The sequence below is a fragment of the Choloepus didactylus genome, chromosome 6 (assembly GCF_015220235.1).
Source record: "Choloepus didactylus isolate mChoDid1 chromosome 6, mChoDid1.pri, whole genome shotgun sequence".
NCBI lineage: Eukaryota > Metazoa > Chordata > Mammalia > Pilosa > Megalonychidae > Choloepus > Choloepus didactylus.
Genome location: NC_051312.1, coordinates 5,025,648 through 5,043,592, shown reverse-complemented (window position 1 = coordinate 5,043,592; position 17,945 = coordinate 5,025,648). Strand labels below are relative to the sequence as shown.

The 17,945-nt window shown below is 60.5% G+C and overlaps 1 protein-coding gene across 1 annotated transcript in view; it reads right to left on the bottom strand.

Annotated features, from left to right (window-relative positions):
• SHANK2 (SH3 and multiple ankyrin repeat domains 2) overlaps nt 1-17,945 on the bottom strand; it is a 624,412-nt gene that overhangs the window by 20,545 nt on the left and 585,922 nt on the right. Inside the window, exons 18-22 of the mRNA XM_037841736.1 lie at nt 12,245-12,380; nt 10,560-10,640; nt 10,257-10,265; nt 8,041-8,061; nt 856-986 (exon numbers count right to left, since the gene is read on the bottom strand). Coding sequence (XP_037697664.1) covers nt 856-986; nt 8,041-8,061; nt 10,257-10,265; nt 10,560-10,640; nt 12,245-12,380 — 378 coding nt within the window. The remainder of the gene's footprint in view (nt 1-855; nt 987-8,040; nt 8,062-10,256; nt 10,266-10,559; nt 10,641-12,244; nt 12,381-17,945) is intronic.

Genomic DNA, 17,945 nt, shown 5'->3' with positions numbered 1-17,945 from the left:
ACCCACCCCTCTGGGTCCTGGAGCTGACTGGAGGGAGGAAGTTCAAGCAGGAATGTCCTTATTGTAATCGTTGGCCGTTGGTTTAATTATATGACTCAAAACTATTGTGTCAAATTTATGATTTTCTTGGGCATTATCATTTAAGAACAGGCTAGAAGACCAGAGTCAAATTGAAGTCGAGTCACAGAAAATCATTAAATAAACTGTAGTCACAGGCAGGCTGGGATCTGACTTGGGCATGGACACGGGGCACAGGCAGCCGAGTGTGGAAAATGGGGGACAGGCGGCCTCTGCCTTGACCCTTCTTTAGCCTGGGGGGATGTGGGTGCAGGAAGGGTGAGGGGTACATCAAAGCAAACTCAGGGCAGCCCAGATGGAGGACAGTGGCCCCTGGAAGGGGCCCTGCCTCATGGAGAACCCCTGTGTTCGGATGTTGGGTGGTTTCTCCCACGGCAGAGGATTTCTTTCCTCTGTGTAGACCAGGAGCATCCTCGGGCTCTTTGACATGTGTGGCCCTTTGACCTGATGCACGTTTTGGCTTGCAGGGACAAGGACGAGACCAAGGGACCAGTGTGTGTGTGGCGGGGAAGGGGCCCACGAAGGTGAGTGGTGAGGCTTGGACCCCTGTCCCTGTCTGTGCAGCTGCTGCGGGGTCTGTACTGGGCCGGGTGCCTGTCCCGACCCCACCCTTGGATTTGGGCTCCATATCTGGGGGGCAGGGGACCTTGAGCTCCATCTGTGCGCACTCTGAACCCTGTCTCCTCCAGAGCAAGGTGGGCAGCCCTAGGTAAGGAGGCCCACTGCTTCCTGGGGTCATGCGCAGGCCCCACATGTCCCCAGGGCAGCAGCACTCACGTTCATGTCAGAGACAGACGGGAAGCCTCGGCTGGCCGGCCGCTGCTTGATGGTCGCCACCCGCGACTCCACGGCCACGCTCTCTGCAGCTCTGGAAGGCTTGGGGGCTGGGACTCTCTCCTCGGGTTTCTCTGCAATGTAAACGTGATCATCGAAACAAGCGGCAGTAACCTGAGTCCTCCAGACACCATCAGGGTTGCCGATCAGCTAGAAAAATGCAAAGGTGCCTTTTGCATTTTAACAGCAGCGACTGTTTCGGCCTCGGAATCCTGCCAGCCGTGGCCGCCTAGAACACACACTCTTGTCTCTGCCTGCATGCACGCTGTGTTGACCTGGGGTGGACTGGAACATTCTGCAGACCCTCCCCGCAGCGGTGTGGACGTGGCACGGGCAGGGAAGGAAACCTTCAACAACTCGGGCTCCTCGTCCCGGGGGTGCAGTGGCCCCCGTGTCAGCCCTTGGAGAGCCTAGCGCGTCTCAAGAGCCATTTCTTCAGTGCAATCACTTTGTTCTAACAGGATTTATTCTTGAGGGTGTTAGTGAAAACCAGAGATGTGGTTTCTTTGAAACCAGTGTGGCCCCCGGAGGCTGGAGGCAAGCCCAGGACGCAGGCCCTCCTGGCCCAAGAGGTCCCACTGCTGTTTCCAATGATAGGATATTCTCATGTCTTTTTGTATGTTTTTTTTTTTTGAAAAAGAAAGCCCAGGATTAGTTAGAAGTGATCCTTAGCAGTGGAAAACAAAAGATTTTAATGTACAACATTTAAAAATTTTGTTTTTAAATCTGACAGGTGAAGTACAGCCTTGCAGCTCCTGACCCCCACTCTGTCCCCGGGTGGTGGGAGTTGGGCACCAGGTCCCCTCAGGGCTGTGAGCCCGTGGGGTGGGGGGGTGCACAGCTAGCACCCCCAGGAGTGGTCAGGAAACATGCCCCTGGACAAAGGCTCCTCTCTGTGAGCTGCCCTCCTAGCAAGGCACCTGGGGTTGGGATGCAGCGATGGGAAGTGGCAACAACTCAGGCTCCTGGGCCCAGGGAAGTGGGGATGAACCCCAGAGGCAGGTACCCGGGGAACTCTGTCCACAAGCCTCAAGCCCCTCACTAGGGTGTGGCCCCTGTGAAGAGCCCATGGTGGGCAGTGCCCGGCTCCTGTGCCTCTGGGAACCGGCAGGGAGTGTTGGGGAGTACTGAGCAGCCTGGCGAGAGGGCAGGGGTCCCCGGGACACCAGGGAAAGTCACTGGTATGGGGCATCCCAAGAAGGCCTAGCCCTGGGAAACACCGTGTGGCGGCCACAGCAATGCTTGTGGCTCAGTTCGCAGGTGCTGCAGGCTGGGTGGTGGGCCCCCAGCAGGACGGGGGGGGGGAGGGCTGCGTGTGCTGCAGCAGGGAGTGGACACCTCCGTCCCCCACCTTGCGGAATGGCCAGCCTGGAGTAGCCCTGGTGAGCTCCAGCAGCTCGGCAGAGCCCGGCTGGGTGGCCTGTAGTCTATGACTCTGAGCTGAGAATGGTGTTTGCATTTCTAAAGGGGTGAAAATAGAAGGAGAAGGAGCAGCAGAGTGCGTGCAACAGAGACCATGTGCGTCTGCAAAGCCTGCAACATTCACTACCTGGTCCTTTCCAGAAGAGTCTGCCAACTCCAGGGCAGGTCCTCGGCCCCAGTGATACCCACACACTCAGCTAGAGCACCCTGCTTAAACCTGAGGCTGTGGGCGTCTGCTCCCCCCTGCACGGCTCTCCAGGCTCCCCTTGGCTCCCCCTCCCCAGTGCCTGCTGTGGTTTCTGGGACTGCACCATCCCCTGGCTCTCCTCTCACCTCCCTGGCTTCCTCCTTGGGGGGCGTTTCCTGGTCCCTTCATGGACTCTGGGGGACCCTTGTAAGCGTCTGCCACCCTAGGGGTGGCAAGAAACACCCAACTCTTGTTTCATGCTGCATGTGGGGACACTCCCCTCCCTCGCCCCCGGCTGCTCCTCGGGCCCCACTGCAGCCCTGGGTGCCACCATCCCCCCTTCCTGTCACCGTCCCCCTGCTGTGATCCTGCCCTGCCAAGCCTGCTGCTGAAGTCTCAGCAATTTGCTGACACTTCGCCACGTGACTTTTTCTGAGAAGCTCCCTGTCAGGTCTGGGTTGTACCCCCTGAGTGTCCCTGGCTTGTTCTGGCTACCGTGAAGGTGACCTGGTGCAGGTTGCCCTCTCTGCCCACACTTCCCCCAGCCCCCTTCTGGTCACCCACGCCTGCTGTAGCAGGCCTTCTGCGAGGTTATCTTTGGCTTCTCCGGCAGTGGGGCCTTCGCTGATACAGGGGCTTCCAGGATGGGCTCTCTGCAGATGGAGTGGGTGGAGTGGGGACACGTGGGAGTTGCCCAGGCCTGGCCCTGCCCCTGCTCCAGGAATGGAGCCCAGAGCAGCTGCTGTGTTAACGGAGCCCAAGGCGGAGGTGGAGTCCATCCAGTGGCGGGTGCCTGGATGGAGAGCTCTGGGCCAGAGCCCCGCCCCAGTCTGATGTGCACATGTAGAGAAAACTCAAATCGGAAGCTTGCTTTTCCTGCCACTGGGTAGGCCCGGGCGGCTCATGCTGCCACGTGCTCAGGCAGGGTGCCAGGGCATCGAGGCCCGAGGGCCATCATTAGAGGTGTGCAGTTGCTGGCGTGTCCCTCCAGGCCTGACGGGTGATGGCGGGGGCTGGGATGCAGGCATGGGGGTGGCCGTCAGCCTTGAAGGGGTGCCAGACTGTCAGGCGCGGAGGGCTGTGTCCCCAGGTGAAGGTGTCTGCACAGGCTCGGGTCTGGCTGTTCTCGTGCCTCCTGGGGCATGTCAGGGGCAAGGGTCAAGACCCCAGGGCACACGGCTCTTTAGGGTGTTAAACCAGCTGAATCCCCAAGAGGCTTTTGTTTCCAGCTGTGCCCTTCCGGAGGCTTTGAGTCTGTTTCTTTGGTATTAAAATCCCTGATCTGAAATGACTGGTTCACTGAATCCTCCATTGCCTGGAATGCCCGAGGGCCTGCTGCCCTGGCCCCCTGGAAGAGCCCCTGGGAGGCCACTAGGTATCTCTTCGCGGCCAGAGCGAGCAGCAGCAAAGCAGGTCTTTTGGTTGAATTAAGGGTCTTGAGACCACACTGGGTCACCTGGTGGCCCTAAGTCCACTGAGAGTGTCCTTGGAGGAGGGCAGGGGTGAAGCCACTGAGGACACACGCAGAGGCTAGAGGCGAAGCGGCCGTGTGCTAAGGGACCCTGGGAGGGAAGCCAGGAGGGAGCCTCCCCCAGGGCCCCGCCCTCACCCTGATGTCAGACGTGGAGCCTCCAGAGCTGAGAGATGATGAATTCCTGTCGTTTAAAGCCACCCGGTTTGTGGTACTTTGGTCCGGCAGCCCTGGGACCCTCCTGTGTAACGGGGACGTGGTATTGCCAGTGCCACCAGCAGTGGTCCCCAACCCTGGCCATGTGAAAGGGCTTTTCCCACCCTGCTTCTCACCCCAACAAGAAGCTGGTTGCATGGGGGGCTCATTCCTGTTGTACAGAAAGCAGAGACGGAAAGCGTAAGTCTGGGTGGGAGCTCAGGCCCAGTGGCATGTGGCTCCATGTCCTGTGTCTGCGCAGTCACCGGATGCCATGACCAGCTGGGTAAAACCCTCGCTTGGCAGTAACTAGGGTTACCTGGAGCAACCAACCGAAAAGCAAGGGGGGGTGTACCACCTACACCTGTTAACCCTCAGCGGTGAGACCACTGAGAGGGCATTGGAGTGATGTCGTTTCAGGGGCCTGTCAACCCTTGACCCCCTTGGATGTGGGCCCCCCATCTCTACTCAAACCTCTCCCCACCCCCACCCAGTCGTGTCTTTGAACCACACTGCCAGAAAGCTCCTTGGACTGTTGGGGTGGCAGGGTCAGGGTTGGTCGGTGTTAATTTAGAGTTGCGTTAATGCCCTTTGTGCGATTCCAGTGGAAAGAAGGCCCACGTTGCTTCCCCACAGCGGGTACAGGGCCCCTCCTGGCCTCTCGGGGCCGGTGGGCTGACTCGGCCTGGCCTCCCGTCTTGGAGGGAGTTTACCGTGACCTGGCGGCTCTGAAGCACAGCTGTCAGCCTCCAGGGTCCTGTGCTCATGCCGGCTCATGAGGATTATGCCTCATTTGTAAAAGCCCGGAATCAGGGACTCCGGTTGAAGAGGATTAGTGAATCCAGCTCCCTGCGGTTTTAAAGTGAAGTACTTGGTGATTGAAAACAACCCTGCAGATGGATCTGAAAATTGTCAAAGCTTAAAAAACAGTCCAGTAACAAGCTGATGAAAACACACAAAAATAACCCCAGTTCTGTTTTGAAGATGGAAATGGTGCTTGCCTTCCATATGTCACAGACCTCCTGGGGTTGGGAAGCACGTGTGCGGGGAGGGGCCGCACCCCACCTGAGGGGCGTTTGTTGTGCCCTCTCAGGTCACCCGTGGTCACGTTTCTCAGGGTCAGGACCTGCAGCCCCTAGCCCGAGTGCTGACTCTCAACCACAGGCCGACTTCCGCAGGCGCCCTGGCGTGGGGGCAGAGGTCAGAGGTCAGTCAGAATGCCACGTCCTCTGGGAGAGACCTGGCTGTTCTCCGCTCCCTCAGCAGCTGGAAGCCACCACGGCCCAGAGTGAGAAAACTGCAGGGTCCCCCCGAGACCCCGAACTCCGAACGCCCAGGTGCCTTGGGGCCGAGAGGGAACTTGGCCAGCGTAGAGAACGGGAGCCCCGTCGCAGGGTCCAGCTCCGACGGTCTGTTCATGGTGAGGCTGGGAGCCAGGTCAGGAGGGTGCGCTGCCGTTTCCCTGTCCACCCCCCGGCCCTCTGTGGGGGCCTCCCGATGCTCTAGAAAAGTCTGGTAGGCCAGCCAGTGTTGAGCTGCTCAGCCTCTTCAGCTTTTTGGGTAATCAGAGTCATGAAATGCTTCTTAACTGCTAGTGCTCCTGGTGAGAGCTTATCCAGGAGGCCTGGCCTTTCAGCTGCTCTCTCTCTGGGAGCCTGAGCTCGGCCTTCTGCTGACCTCTTAGGGAGCGGGGCCCCCAGGCCCACAGTGCAGGTGCTCCTGTAGCACCTTCTCCAGAAGTGTCAATGTTAGAGGCAAGGTATGGGCCTGTCCCCAAGGAGCCAGCAATAAGTAGGGAAGAAAGTGAGGTTCATGAGTCATTTTAACACAAACTCTGGTACTTACTAATGTAAAATATATAAAATGTTTCCTGTGTACAAAAAAATACGTTAAAGGACCAAAGCCACACCTGTGAGCAGTGTTGTCTGCTGCCAGCTGGCCCAATTCTTGCATTCACCTTCCAAAGAGCCAGTGAAGAAACGGGGATGGTGTGCTTCAAACCCAGCAGGCTTTCCCCTTTCCTCTCCCAAGCCCGAGGCCACCACCTGGTTGGAGGGGGGAGTGGGCGCAGCCAGAGGGGCTGCCAGGGCCAGAGGCCATGGCCCCACCACCCCTGCCCTGAGCATCCACTGCTGGAGCCCAGCTGTCCAGGCTGGGGGTGGGCTCCTGAGGGTGGGACCTCGGGGTCTCCCTTGTCCCCATGCCCATGCCCAGTGTGGGGTCCTTAGCACGGAAGATGCAGCGAAGGGGTTTTAAAGATGAAATGGACAGTCACAAGGCTTGCCAGGCAGTGTGGGATCAAGCCTGTCTTACCATAAAGGATCAAGTTTTCTCTTCCTCTGCGTGGCCTTGCTGGAGCCTGACAGGTGCTTCTGCCGGGTCAGGCCAGTGAGGCTGAGAGCCCATCGCAGGCAGGCTGCCACATGCCATACGTGCCGGCTTCCCTTGGGCTTGTGCCACTGGGTGTCCTCACTGTGGCCGAGGCAGGACCGTTGGCATCCCATTGCACAACGAGGAGCGGGGGCCCCGAGTGGGCAGGGGCCGCCCAGCACCGCACGCCCCTCGCATCCTCTCCAGCCGCCTGGAGCCCACCACATGCTGCCCGGCCACACTGGTTGGGCCCACACGGGCGCCTCTGGCCCTGGCTGGGACAGGGAACGTGGCGGGGGCACAATCTCAAATTTGCACCTGCCCTCCTCTGTTGTGCAAACGGAAGGTGGGTTTCCTCTCTCCAGGGACACGTGTGTGGATTCTGCTGGGGCCTGGGACCGGCCTTGTCACAGCCAGGAGGTTGCTGGCTGCTGGAGGCAGCCCCAGGGAGGGAGGGCGGAGTGACGGAGCCAGGTGGGGCAGCCTCGGGCCCCGGCTGTTCTGGAGAGTGGGCTTTTCTTGGCCAGCTCTGCTGTGGCGACTGGGTCCCTGGTGCCTGTGGCGGGGTTTCCTTCCTCAGGAAGGTGCACAGAACCAAGAGCCCCATTAGCGGGGGGTTTGGGCCTTGGACTGAAGTGGAATCCTTACAAAAATGGGATTCCGTGAAAGCAAGAGGGCTTTCTGTGCCCGGGATGGCCACCTCTTCCTTGACCCATGATGGGTCCTAGAACCCCCCCGGGAGTTTCCCAGGCAGCCAGTAGGGGTGGCGTGGACTCAGGGTGGCTGCACGCCAGGATGCAGCCAGGTGGGCGGCCCAAATACGTATGCTCTGATGGAGGCGCTGAGGGCCCCCCGCCAGCACCAGTGAGGGCAGGCGAGGCGGCCGTGGGGAGGCCTTCCTGCCTCCCTGCCTCCGGCTCAAGCCACACTTGTCGAAGTGCAGGTGCGGAGCAGGCCTCTTGGAGAGGGGGCGTCCTGGGGTTGAAGGGGGCAGCCCCTGGTCACTCCACAGAGGGCCAGAGGGTCAGGAGCCCGGCCCCAGCCTGCCATCCACCCACAGGCCTTGGATCCGTGGGCCTGTGGCTCCGTTTGCCTGCCCCCCCCGACCGAGTGGCCTCTGGGGGCTCAGGGTCTAGCGGCCAGCAGCAACCCCATCCCCGAAGGCCCTGAAGACTGTGGTGCAGGGCTGCCCGCCTGGCCTGGTTCCCTGGGCCTCACTGACACGGGGCGCGTGGACACAGCTCAAGGAGGAAAGACAGACGTGGTGGGGAGAGTCACGGAGAAGCCAAGCAGACGGGACAGACGGGAACAGGCCACGTGTTCAGGAGAGGGCCACGCACACAGGCGTCCACTGGGACAGGGAGAAGACAGCACGAGGTGCACGGCACAGTGTAGACGGCATGCCGACAGTCACAGAGGGGGCTCCCTTGCACTGGGGGTGATGGCGCCCGGGATGGGGGCCAGACCTCAGGGGTCCCCTTACCCTTCTTCTTCCGCACGGAGGCTTGCAAACAGAAAGGGGGTGCCGTGAGGCCCTTGTGATGGCTGCAGGCATCCAAAAGCCCGGACTCAGGTCATACGTTAGGAATGGCCGCTGCCCAAGGGGCCTTGGTGAATGGGTGGGGGGATGTTTGGCATTGGGGACCAGGGCTGGGGCGGGCAAGGCAGGGGGTAGAAGGGTCTAGGGAGCCGATGGGCGCAGGCCCCAGGATGACCCTGCTCTCTGCTGTCCTACTTAGCCTGCTGCAAACCCACTTCCTGGAGGAGGAGAAGGTGCTCTCCTGGGGCTTTCCCTCTGATCAAGCACCCCATCCCCTGCAGTGTCCTGCCACAGTGGACGGTGCTTGCTACCAGGTCACGTGTGAGCTGAGACCACCTGCGTGCTGGGCGTGGCGTCCAGAGAGAACACTGCAGCTCTGGGTGAGGCACTCTGGGGATGGCCATGAAATGAACTGTGGGCTCTGGAGGCCACTGCAGACCCCCCGTCTCACGGCTGAGCGGACACTCCCCGGGGACCCTGCCCTGGGTTGGTGAAAGGTGCTTGCTGGTCCCTCCCAGAGCCGCCAGGGCCACAGACAGCCCAGCGAGGCCCTGTGAGGAGCTGGCTGCGTCATTTTAGGGACTGCGGGGCCCCCGTTCCTAGCATGCTCTGCATGGACAAGGTGCTGGAGAGGGGACGGGCTGATGAGAGAGGAGTGGGGGGCCTGGCTCTCCTACTGTGGAGGCTCCTTTCTAGAAGAACTGGGCCTCAGTGCCCGTCCCGCAGTTCCAGCCCTGGAATGCCGCGGTGGATGGGAGGGCTGTGTCGTGAGGAATGGGTCCTCGGCTTGGCGCCATCTCTGACGCTCTGAATTTCCCGAGTGAGGAGTGTCTTTGTTCTTCCTGGTGGGCCAGGACCACCCCAGATAGTTCGTGTGCTAACGACAGGCCAGGACTGCGCAGGCCAGAGAGACCCGCCCCGGGATTGGGGGGGCAGGCTCTGAACCTCCTCCTGTCAGCCTGACCTCTGACCTCTGGGAGGGGAGGGGGCTGTGGGTGGAGCTCACCCACGTGGACACCAATCCTGCCTATGTAATGAGATGCCACATAAACTTGGGACCCTCAAAACTGGGGTGAGCCTCTGCCGCTGCTAATGGCGCCACCCTGTCTGGGGGGCCACACGTCCCGGCCCCACGGGGAGAGGACATGGGAGCCTCTTGTCTGAGACCCTCCTGGACCTCACCCCCGAGCGTCTCTTCTTTTGCCTTCCTACTCGTGTCCTTCTACTATAATAAAGCTCTAATCATAAGGCCAGCACTTCCAGGGAAGTCTGTGAGTTGTTCTAGTGAATTATTGAATCTGAGGGTTGGTGGGAACCCCTGGATCTGTAGCCAGTGAGTCGGGAGTGTGGATGGCCTGGGGTCGGAGTGAGGGCCGTGTCTTTAGCCTGTGGAGTCTGGCCTGGCGCCGGCAGCTGGCATCAGGTCATTGCTGGGCAGCTGCCGGGGCCGTCCCCTGCCTGGGGCTCTGCTTGCTTCACTGCCCAGTCCCCAGGGCCCGAGGCTCCTGGCCCCCCAGGATGAGCCCTGCCTTCATCCAGAAGGGCAAGGAGGGAGGGGCCGCTTGTTACTTGTCTTTTGGGGGTGGGTAAAAAGGCGATGTGAGACCCCAATGAGAGAATGGACTCGGCTACACGGGCAGGCTCAGGCACAGGCTCTCTCGTCCGGGTGGACTGCGCTGCAGAGCCACACACACACGACGCCCTCCCTTCACACTGGATGATCCCCAAACTCACACTCTGAGCTGAGCAGGCATCTGGGCCTCTAGCCACTTCTGTGTGGTCAGCGTTACAGTCTCCCCAGAGGTGCTGGGGACTCCACAGGGACTCCCCCGTGTGACCCTGAACTCACGTCCAGGAGGCTCACGCCACCCGCTCCAGAGTGGTCCAGCTCTCTAACAGCCGCCTTGGCCTGCTGGCACCCCCCCCCCCCACTCACTGCTAATGCGGACCCTCCCAGGCCCCAGGACAGGCCTGCTGAAGAAGGTGTGTGGGCTCCCTGCACCCGGTGTGTGGACCGCAGGCCCAGAGACCACCTGGCTGTCCACACAGGGCCCATAGGGCTCCAGCGTCTGGGTCTGAGCCACAGCTGGTCTATCAGGGACACTCGGGGCCCCAGACAGGACAGGGAGCTGTTTTGGGAACACCGCGGGGCCACTTACCTTTATCCACTAGTGAGAGGCCCAAAAATTCAAAACAAAACAATGTTAGATGCACCGAAAGACGGCAGGCAGAGTGAGTAACCCCCCAGGAACCCCCGCTGGGGGCTGTTTGGTGCATGCGGGGGCACCCTCCGTGTCCCACGGTGGCAGGGGCCGGAAAGCGGCTTGGCGCATTCAAGGAGACAAGCAAGCATGTAGAAAGGGGCCATGCAGGGCCTTTCCAGAAGGGCGGCTTCCCTGGGGCCCGCGGGGGACGCGGTGTCGGTGGCCTTGCAGGCCGGGGTGTGGTGCGGCGACTCTTACCGAGCTCCTCCAGCTCTGAGGTCATGGACTTGGAGCGCAGCGTGAGGGCTGTGGTGGGAGCGCGCTTCGGAGGCGGGGGAGCTTGACGGGCAGACGGGGAGACAGAGGCATGAGGACCCGGCCACGTGCCCCCTCACGCTCGCCCCACCCCAGCCCCGTCTTCCAGAGCTGAGGGATAGCCCAGGCTTTCTGTTGAGAAGGTGGACAAGTGGGGGGCTGCTGCCCAGGGCAGGGAAGCCGGGCCAACCCCCACCTCCCCACTGGCTTTTAGGGGTGGGGTCATGCTGCAGGGTGTTTGCTCTGTCTGGGTTGTGCTGGGAGGGCTACCATGTGGGAGCATTTGGGATGGAATGTGTGGGTGTCCCCTGGAGGACCTGCTGCCTGCTGCCCTTGAACATCAGAGAACAGAGGTGTGTCCCTGCCCACGTGTCCGCCCGAGGCTGAGGGCTGCAGAGGACCCTTCCGGGGCCCGGGGTTCCTGCTGCCTGAGCAGCGGGCAGCTGGGGGAGGTCACCAAGCCATCCCTGCCCCCCATCAGGCTGGACAGAAGCTGTGGCAGGATGGGTGGTTCTCGGTCTGCCAGGTTGCGGTGGGTCCCCGCAGGCACCCTGACACCTCTCAGCTGTGCAGCCTTCCCTCTGAGAAGTGCCTCGGGCACCATTTCTGCTGGCTCAGGAGCCTGGATGAGGGCTCCTGCCAGAGCCACGTGGTTTCCTCCTTTCTGTCCACCCTCCAACCCCTGCCTGCCCACAGCGCACATCCTCTAAGACTCTGCTCAGGGCCCCTCCTCCAGGCAGCCTTCCTGGCTGAGCCATCTGCAGGTCCCTCTGCTCTCTCCCAAGGCTGGACGGAGCACGCCGGGGGCTGGGTGGGAGAGGCCTGCAGGCCGACTCACAAGAGGCTCTGCCAGCCTCTTCCCTATCATGGGGATCCAGGTGATGGCCTGTTCTACTCATGGCTCCCCTGTGCGGGCCTCGTCCTACCCCTGTGCCCCCTGACTGTGGCCTTCCTTCCAACCTAGCCCCACTCCAGGGAGCCAGCAAGGCTGGGTCTGCAAATAGCGGCCGGGAAACCACGTGGGACCTGGATGTGGCCCCTCCCACAGGCACAAGCTGGTGGCTGGTGAGACCCTTGTCATGGGAGACTGGTGGCGGTCAGGGTGGGTCAGGAGACCTGTAGGCTCCTGGTCTGCTGAGCATGGCCCCCACTTCCTGCCCGCAGCCCTGGCCTGTAGCAGCCCCCCGCCCTGTGGGCAAGCCCCTGTGTCATCTGCCGAGTGCATTCTGGTCCTGTCCACATGCGTTTCTTTTCCCATACAGGGTGAGAGTCCCCCGGAACCCCGATAGTAGGAGACTGGAAGGCTTCCAGGCCTGAAACTACCCCAGCCCGTTTGCATTCTGTCAAAGGAAGCTGTGTAAATGGGTCTTGGGGGTCACATTTAGCTAGAAAGTGCCCCTGACTGCACAGCCACAGCCTCCCACTGGTGCATGGAGTGTGTCCGTGAGGAGTCCAGCCTTTGGCACGGGCAGAGCCCGGCGAGCCCACGGGAAGGGAAGGGGTGGTGGGGGGACGGCACCAGGCGGAAGGCTCCGCAGAGAAGCACAGGGTGGGAGGACGCGTGGGACGGTGTGGTGGTGGCAGAGAGGCGCGGGGCGGGCGGTGTGGGGGCGCAGGCTGGCACACACCTTTCTTCCTGGCCGTGTCGTCCGGGTCCAGGCTCCTGGTCACCGTGACCACCTTGAGCACCAGGTGGTTTCCTCCCTGGCGGATCATGTTCACCACCTGCCTGTGGCCGACTTTCACCACGTTCTCGTTGTTGACCTGCCGAGACAGAAGGAGTGGTGTTGGTGAGACGGGCCCGAGGGCGGGGAGGCACCCCCACGCCCCCAGAGTTTGCAAAGAAGGGCACACGCAGGCAGCTGAACCCAGATACGACCAGACAGCTGCATTTCCGGGAGCAAAGGCACTTGTGGGGAAAGCAGAATGAGTGTCCTTGTGGCCGTGTAGGCCATTTAACTGGGCCAGGGAGGCTGGGGGAGGCTGGGGGAGGCTGGGAGAGGCTGGGGAGGCTGGGGGAGGCTGGGGTGGGTCAGGGAAGGTGGGAGAAGCTGAAGTGGCCAGAAGGGCTGGGCTTTCCACGGCCTGGCACCTTCCATCTGGCCCGTGGCAGTTCCCCATGTGGCGCTCTGCAGCTGCCAGGGCAGGCGAGGGCTGCGCTCATTTGTTCTGTGTTGCCAGATGCCCACTCAGGCGAGCCCAGGAGCAGTTTCCAGGGCCTTGGCACCGTGTGGGCAGCCCGGTGGGGCTCCTGGGGTCCCAGTTGCTGCGGCAACAGCGCCCCACCCTCTTGGCTCGGAGGCGTTGCAGCACCTCTGCTGGCCGCATCTCGGGAGCTCGGGAGCTGGGCTCACAGAGGTGCAAGGAGGGCTGGGGCAGCTGCCGCAGGGATGGCGGCAAGTCGTGGGCTCGGGACCCCAGGCACTGCCTCCACTGCGGCCACTGCTCGGACTCTCAGCGCCTCGGCCCGGCGCTTCTCCCACCTCCTGACGCAAAGCCCGGCCGCGCTTCCGCCCTATCCGCCTTTGCATCACAAGTCCCCCAAAACAGAAGCGAGGAAAACGGGAAGCGGGTGAGGATGGGGCGGGGAGCAGGGGACACCCTCTGTCCCTGGCTGCACCACATACGGTCTCGCCGTGGTCTCCCTTCTTTGCTGTGACGATGCCCTGGCCCCCCTTGTGCCCACAGAGCTGACCAGTCACTGTAACAGCTCCCCAAGAATCTGGCCAGCAGCTCCCCAAGAATCAAGCCCTAGAGCCGCACATGCAGTCTCCTGGTGTGGCAGGGGAAGGAGCGATGGGACGAGGTTGCTGGTGGTTCACGTGCCGATTTTGAAAAAGGGAAACCTGATTATATGCAAGACAAGAAGCACTGGAAAACCCTGCCCCTTGGCGAGTGCCGTTTTGCTGTCGTCCTTCCTTCGGCTCGGGCTGCTTCAGAAACGTTTTAAATGCAGTACACGGGCAGACAGAAAAGCTGACAGCGTGAGCGGACCATGTGCTGAGCTGTCGTGGGTGTGACACCTGCGCAGAAGCAGGTCCGGCCACAGAGCAGGGCTACCTGGACCCCAGGAGAGGGCACACGGGAGGGCCTGCTCTGTGCTCCCCAGGGGCGGTTGAAGGGGCTCCTCCAGGAGGAGTGGGGACACACTAGGGACACAGCCCGTCCCCGCGGCAGCTCTCGGCAGTCTCCCGGCTCTGTGATTGTTCCCGTTTGCCCTGCACTTTCCAGGTTTAGCGCTGAGATCCTGGGAACGCCTGCGATCTCTGGCACATTGGAACGGCGAGTCACCCTGCACGACCCTTAGGGACGTCCCCCTCTCAGGGCGGCCGCGGTGGGCTTCACGAACAGATTCCTCCAGGGCCTCCCACCGCCCAGTTTTCTGAGTGTAATTAGGAAACCAGGTTAGTTTAGGAAGTAGAAAAGCTGGATGGAGGAAGAGGCCACAGGGAGTGCAAGGAAGATGGGAGTGAGGCCCTGAGCTGCTAGGGGCGGGAGCTCCCAGCTTGTGGGACCCTCGCAACCCACTGTGGTGGCTCGGAGCAGAGAGACAAACGGACCACAGGCTGCGAGCCGGGGCTGATGGCGCGCTCTGTTTTGTTTCCCCAGTGAGCGCTCCAGAACACCGACTACTGCTCAGGAGTAGTCTTCCCTTCCTTTCTCCCTCCCTCCCTCTCTTCCTTTTCTCTCTCTCTCTTTTTCTTCTTTCCTCATTCGTTCAACCAAATGTATACTTAAGTCTTATCATGGTAGCATATATATAACATAAAACTTCCCATTTTAACCATTTTAAACATACAATTTATTCATCGTATTCTCAATTTTGTGCAACCATCACCACCATCGATTAGCAAAGCTTTTCATCCCCCAAACAGAAACTCTGTTCCCTAATGTGATAACCCCCCTTTCTCTCTCCCCCCAGCCCCTGGGGGACTCTGTCCTAGTTTTAGTCTCGATGGATTTGCCTGTTCTGGCATTTCCTAGAAACAGAATCATACGTGCTCTGTCCCATGGCGTCTGGCTTCTTTCGCTTGGCATAATGTCCGTAAGGTCCGTCCGGGTTGTAGCGCGTGCCAGCACCCCACTCCTGTTCACGGCTGAGTGAAGTTCCAGCGCATGGATGGACATTTTCTTTCTCCAACTGCCCATCACTGGACACTTGGGCTGCGTCCACCTTTGGGCTCTTGCGGACAGTCCGCTGGGAGCGCCATGATGCAGGTATCTGTCCTACCCCACGTTCAGTTCTTTGGGGTGCACACGAAGCGGTGGCATTTCTGAGCCACATTCAACCTGTAATTTTGTCCTGAGTGTCCACTGAAAGCTGCCCCTGCCCCCCTGGAGTGCCCTGTCTCACGGGGAGTTGGTTGATATATTTAATTTCAGGCTCACTGGCTGCCGTGTGCCCACCCACGCTGGCTGAGGGCAGGGGCGAGGAGGGGGCAGGGGCCAGGCAGGAACCCAGCTCGGGGAAGAGCCTCCGGGCAGGGGACGAGCTCGGCGTGGCCAGAGCAGTGTGCTCAAGAAAGGGGGAGGGAGGAAGGGCAGGGGGCCTGAATGCCAGGTAGGAGTTGGGTTTGGGGCAGGGAGTGACATGTCTGATTCATGTTTTAGGACGATGACTCTGGATTGAGAGGGTGAGAGCGGAGGCAGAGAGGGCAGCTGGGGACTGTGGGGGACATTTGTGCCACAGCCAATGGCCACTGGGTGTGGAGAGGGCGAGACCAGGCTGAACTCTGAAGGCAGAGGAACTGTGGGTTCCATGAGGCCAGGGGAAGGCTGGCTATGGCACCACCCCATTTCTGCCCCGAGCAGCTGTGCGCACTAGTCATTCGTGGAGAGAGAGCCGCCCAGAACCAGGCTGTGAGGAGGCCAGTGCCCGAGGGCTTGGCGAGAGCGCCCGTCAGCAGAGAAAGCCGCCTGCCGCCCCAGCCGCCGTTTCCGCAGGGCTGCCCAGTGCAGGGCCGGGGTGTGTGGCTCTCCGGCGGGCTCCACCAGCTGAGTGGGCCCAAACGAAGGCAGCGAGCGTCGCTGAATCGAGTCTCCCTGCCCCAGTTGTGGGCTTTCGAGTCAGGGTCCCTGGGCCTCCCACCCACACTCTGGTCACAACACTGGGTTGTCCCCTGGCAGGCTCGGGAGGCGGGTGGACAGGCCTGGCCTGGGCCGATGAGGCAATCTCCTCTCTCCACTTCACCCCATGGGTATGCCCTGAGCTCACAGTTCATGGGGTGTCCGTCGAGGGTTCCCCCAAGCAGAAGTGAGTTCCCCGGAGCAGAATCATGAGTCTGGCACATGGGGATGCCCCTCGGAAGCAGCCTGCTCCTTCCAGGATGGAGCCCAGAGCCTGTAGGCTTTGTGTCCCCTGCCCTCGCGGCTCTGGCTGGCCTGTTTTGCTGATGGGGACCCGGTGACCAGGCCACTCGGCAGAGAGGAGGGGCAGGGAGCGTGGATGGGGTCTTGGCCTCTGCCTGCCGAGCCAGCCGCCCTTCTGGCCATTTTGCAGCCCCACTTCTGACCCTCGTGGCTTGGCCCGACTTCCTACAACCCTGCGCCCCATGTCTTCTGTGTCTACATGTTCATGGTGGTTTGATGTGTGCCCTAGTGATCTCGGCCAGGGCTGGTCCTGTGCCTGGGGAGGGGGCAAGGGGCTGGAAAACCCCCTTTTTCTAATACGTCAGAGACAGATGTTATTCTTGGGAGGAGGACTGTGGTTTAGGAAAAGGGCCACCAAAGGAATGAATTGGTAATGGTGGATTCCCAGGCAGCTTGGCTGCTGGGCACTGAGCCTCTGGGCAGAAAGGGAGTGACTGTACCTTGAGGGGTCTGTAGATATAGATATGGATAAGCCACGGGGGCTGAGACCTCAGAGACCCAGCTGGACTCGCGTCCCTCAGCCCCCGAAGCCCTGTAGTGACAGCTGGCCTGCATCCCAGCAGCACCGCCATCGCTGGGTGACCTCAAGTGACTCACTCAACCTCTCTGCGCTCCAGCTGCCTTGTCCAGGAGATGTGGAGAGCAGGAAGGACCGGGAGCGACAGGCAGTCTCCAGCACCGGCCTCACCCCAGGGCCACCCCACACGGAATGTCATGCTGTCCCTGAGCCTGGCCACATGTGCGACGCCAGTCAGGGTGGACCAGCTCCTCGCTCCTCAGGGGTCTTTGCTCCCATCCCTTCTGCAGAAGCTGCCATGTCTACCTGAGCTGTAGCTTCACGATGCTCACCCCGACGTGGCCAGAACGGGAAGTGGCGGCCCTGGGAGCCTCACCACTACGTTCACCCTGATGGCAGAACCACCCTCCCTGTCGTCTTCCACTGGGGACTGGACGTGTCCCCCACAAAAGACACGTTCAGATTGTAACCTGTGTTCCTATGGGTGTGAACCTGTTGGCAGATGGGACCTTTGAAGATGTTATTGGTTGAGATGGGCCAAATTGAAGCAGGGTGGGCCTTAAGCTGTGTGACTGGAGGCCCTGAGCTCATGGCTGGATGTACTTGGGCTTCTTATTTCCCTCTGATTGGTCATGACACAGCCAGACACAGCCAGTCAGTGGGTGTTGGAAGCCAGAAGAAGCCAGAGAGGAGAGAGGCTACAAGACAGAGGATGGCTACCGAGTCTCCCGGGAGCAGGGCCCTGCTGACATCTTGATTTTGATCTTCCAGCTTTTGAAACTGTGAGGCAGCAAATCCCTCTCGTTCAAGCTGCCCCATAGTGTGGAACTTGTCTCAGCAGCCATAGCACATGAGGAGCACTCTTCGGTTTGCTAATGCTGCCCTTTCGCAAAACACCAGAAATGGATTGGCTTTTATAAAGGGGGGTTTATGTGGTTACACAGTTACGGTCTTAAGGCCATAAAGTGTCCAAGGTAACACATCAGCAATCGGGTACCTTCGCTGGAGGATGGCCAGTGGTGTCCGGAAAACCTCTGTTAGCTGGGAAGGCACGTGGCTGGCGTCTGCTCCAAAGTTCTGCTTTCAAAATGGCTTTCTCCCAGGACATTCCTCTCTAGGCTGTAGCTCCTCAAAAATGTCACTCTTAGTTGCACTTGGGGCATTTGTCCTCTCTTAGGTTCTCTGGAACAAAAGTCTGCTTTCAAAGGCTATCTCCAAAATGTCTCTGTAAGCTGCAGCTCCTCTCTCAGCTCCTGTGTGTTCTTCAAAGTGTCCCTCTTGGTTGTAGCAAGCTCGCTGCTTCTGTCTGAGATTATATAGTGCTCTAGTGAACTAATCAAGGCCCACGCTGAGTGGGTGGGGTCATATTTCCATGGAAACAATCAATCAAAAGGTCACACCCTAATCAATGGTGTCACTCACATTTGGGTGGGTCACATCTC